At 68.4% G+C, this 2,653-nt stretch overlaps 2 protein-coding genes across 2 annotated transcripts in view; both read left to right on the forward strand.

Moving 5' to 3' along the window:
* PFL1_01555 (uncharacterized protein) overlaps positions 1-698 on the forward strand; it is a gene marked incomplete at both ends in the record, with an annotated part of 2,965 nt that extends 2,267 nt beyond the window's left edge. Inside the window, one exon of the mRNA XM_007879065.1 lies at positions 42-698. Coding sequence (XP_007877256.1) covers positions 42-698 — 657 coding nt within the window. The remainder of the gene's footprint in view (positions 1-41) is intronic.
* Positions 699-1,468: 770 nt separating this feature from the next.
* PFL1_01556 (uncharacterized protein) overlaps positions 1,469-2,653 on the forward strand; it is a gene marked incomplete at both ends in the record, with an annotated part of 1,326 nt that continues 141 nt past the window's right edge. The window contains one exon of the mRNA XM_007879066.1: positions 1,469-2,653. This exon is cut by the window's right edge and continues 141 nt beyond it. Coding sequence (XP_007877257.1) covers positions 1,469-2,653 — 1,185 coding nt within the window.

Consider the following 2,653-nt stretch of genomic DNA (forward strand, 5'->3'; position numbering starts at 1 on the left):
GCAGCCGGTCAAGCGCACTCGAGTACGCGCGGTACGGCCAGGAGAGCGACGACGAAGACGACGAGGACGAATCCACGGCGGCGACGGCGGCGACGGCGGCGACGGCCCAGCCCAGCGGTGCCGAGCGGGAGCGGGCGGCGGAGCGCGTGCTGATCCGACACTATTCGCGGCACGGCGGCCCGGCGTTTGCAAAGGACGCGGCGACGCGCAAGAGCGCGCAGCGCAAGGAGCTGCGGCAGCAGCTGGACGGCGTTGGCGGGCGGCGGTGGGACGACGGGCTTATCGAGAGCTGGGCGACGATGTTTGAGCGCAATCCGCGCAAGGACAAGCTGCTGGCGTCGGCCAACGACATCCTGCTCAACGCCGCGCCCGGCAACCACCATTTCGGCGGGGGCGGCGGTGGCAATGCCAACCACGGTGCGGGTGGACAGGGCGAGGAGAGGAGATTTGGGCCGGATCGCGGGCGCGGTGGACGCATCATGCGCGGCGGTGGGCGTGGAGGGGGAGGGGGAGGGGGAGGAGGAGCGAGGGGTGGCGGTGGCCAACAAGGCGGCGGATCGAGCAGTCGCGGACGGGGCACGGGCAACAGCGGCAACGACCGAGCGGCCAAGATGAAGGAGAAGCGGGGCAACCAGGCGCGGCAGCGCGGCTTTGACAAAAAGGTGGCCAGAGGCGCCGCGGGGGTCGCTGGCGACTAGCTACCGTATGGACAGTACAGGGAGTAGCTGAGGGCAGGGCGTGGCGTGGCGAGCCGTGGGCTATCGCTGAGCAGGAGAGATACACCTGCAACGTCGATCCCCTGCCATGCATGCCATGTCGTGCCACGTCACCCGTCACCCGCACGAGCGACGTCACCTACCGGTACTCTTCTCTGTACCACCTCGACGTGGTTTGAAAGCGCGGGCGCCAACGACGAGGCGGTGCTCTGTTGGGTCGGGCACCCAACGCTCTGTCTGCGAAGCGAGGCGGTGGTGGGTGCGGATGAGGTAATCGCAGGCCTGCTGGGCGTGGCCGGCGTATCGGCTGAGCCGCTGCGCTGCTGGCCCTAGCCTGGCTCTGCTGGCGCCGCTTTGAAACGCGGGCGTGGGCCGCTGCTGCCTGGCCTGGCCTGGCGCTGGATCAGGCCATGTTCGAAATTCGCAGCGGCCTGCTGCTGGCCATGCGCCGGCCCTGGCTCGCCCACCTTGTCGCCCGCCGCCAGCTATGTACCGTGGCCGGCAACTCGCACCACTTTTGAGCTCTAAACATAGCAGGCAGCAGGGTCAGGGCAGGGCTACATCTATCCACCTTCTCGACTTCTCGTCCCCTTCGCCGACCACCATCACCCGCTTGCACCTCCATACCAACGACCCAAACGAATAACAGCAAAGCAACTCGCCTCGATACTCTCTAGCCGGCTCTGGCAGCCTCCTTTGCTCAACCTCATCCCCGAGCATCTCATCACAGCACACGGTCTCGACACGCCATCATGACCATGTCGACCACCCAGCACGCCCCTATCCGCTCGCCACAGGATCCCCGCTTCGCCGCGCACTCGCCGTCCTCGTCTTCGTCCTCGGCCTCCTCCTCACAACCAGACGTCATCGTCGTCGGCTCCGGCATCGTCGGCTCAGCGCTAGCCTACGGCCTCGGGCGCTCCGGCAGAAACGTCGCCCTCGTCGAGCGCGACTTTGACGAGCCAGACCGCATCGTCGGCGAGCTCCTCCAGCCCGGCGGCGTGCGCGCGCTCGGCCTCCTCGGTCTCGCAGACACCCTCGACGGCATCGACGCCGTCGCCGTCGAAGGCTACCAGGTCTTTTACGGCGACCGCTCCGTCCCCATCCCGTACCCCGACCAGAAGGCAGAGGAGAGCGACCTCGGCGTCTCGAGCTCCAGCGGCAGGGTCGAGGGCCGATCCTTCCACCACGGCAAGTTTGTGCAGTCGCTCAGGAGCAGGGCCCTCGCCCAGCCCAACGTCACCGCCTACGAGGCCACGGTGCGCGACCTCATCCACGACCCAAAGCAGCCGGGCAAGGTCGCCGGCATCACGGCCACCTGGAAGGCACCTCCAGCAGCAGCAGCGGCCGCTGCGGCCGACACGCGCGACAGTCCGGGCTCGTTTGAGCTGCGCGCGCCGCTCACGATCGTCGTCGACGGGTGCTTCTCCAAGTTCCGACGCACCCACGGCAGCTCAATTGCACCCACGGTGCGCTCCAACTTTGTCGGCCTCGAGCTCGAGGATGCTCCCTTGCCCGCACCGCACCACGGCCACGTCGTGCTGGGCAAGGCGGGGCCCGTGCTCCTCTACCAGATCGGCAGCCACTCGACGCGCATCCTCATCGACGTGCAAGGCGAGAAGCTGCCGTCGGCGGCCAAGGGCGAGCTGCAGGCACACATCCGCGATAAGGTCATCCCGCAGCTGCCCGAGCAGCTGCGCGAGTGCGTGCTCAAGGAGCTCGACAAGGGTCAGCGGCTGCGGAGCATGCCCAACTCGTTCCTGCCGCCGTCGATGCAGGGCCAGAGCGACAGCGCGCAGGGCGTCGTCGTCGTCGGCGACGCCATGAACATGCGCCACCCGCTCACCGGCGGCGGCATGTCGGTCGGGCTGTGGGACGCGGTGCACCTCACCTCGCTCCTGTCGGGCGGCGAGTGGACGCCGTCGCCGGCGCGCACG

This window comes from Pseudozyma flocculosa (genome assembly GCF_000417875.1).
Source record: "Pseudozyma flocculosa PF-1 unplaced genomic scaffold scaffold00004, whole genome shotgun sequence".
NCBI lineage: Eukaryota > Fungi > Basidiomycota > Ustilaginomycetes > Ustilaginales > Ustilaginaceae > Pseudozyma > Pseudozyma flocculosa.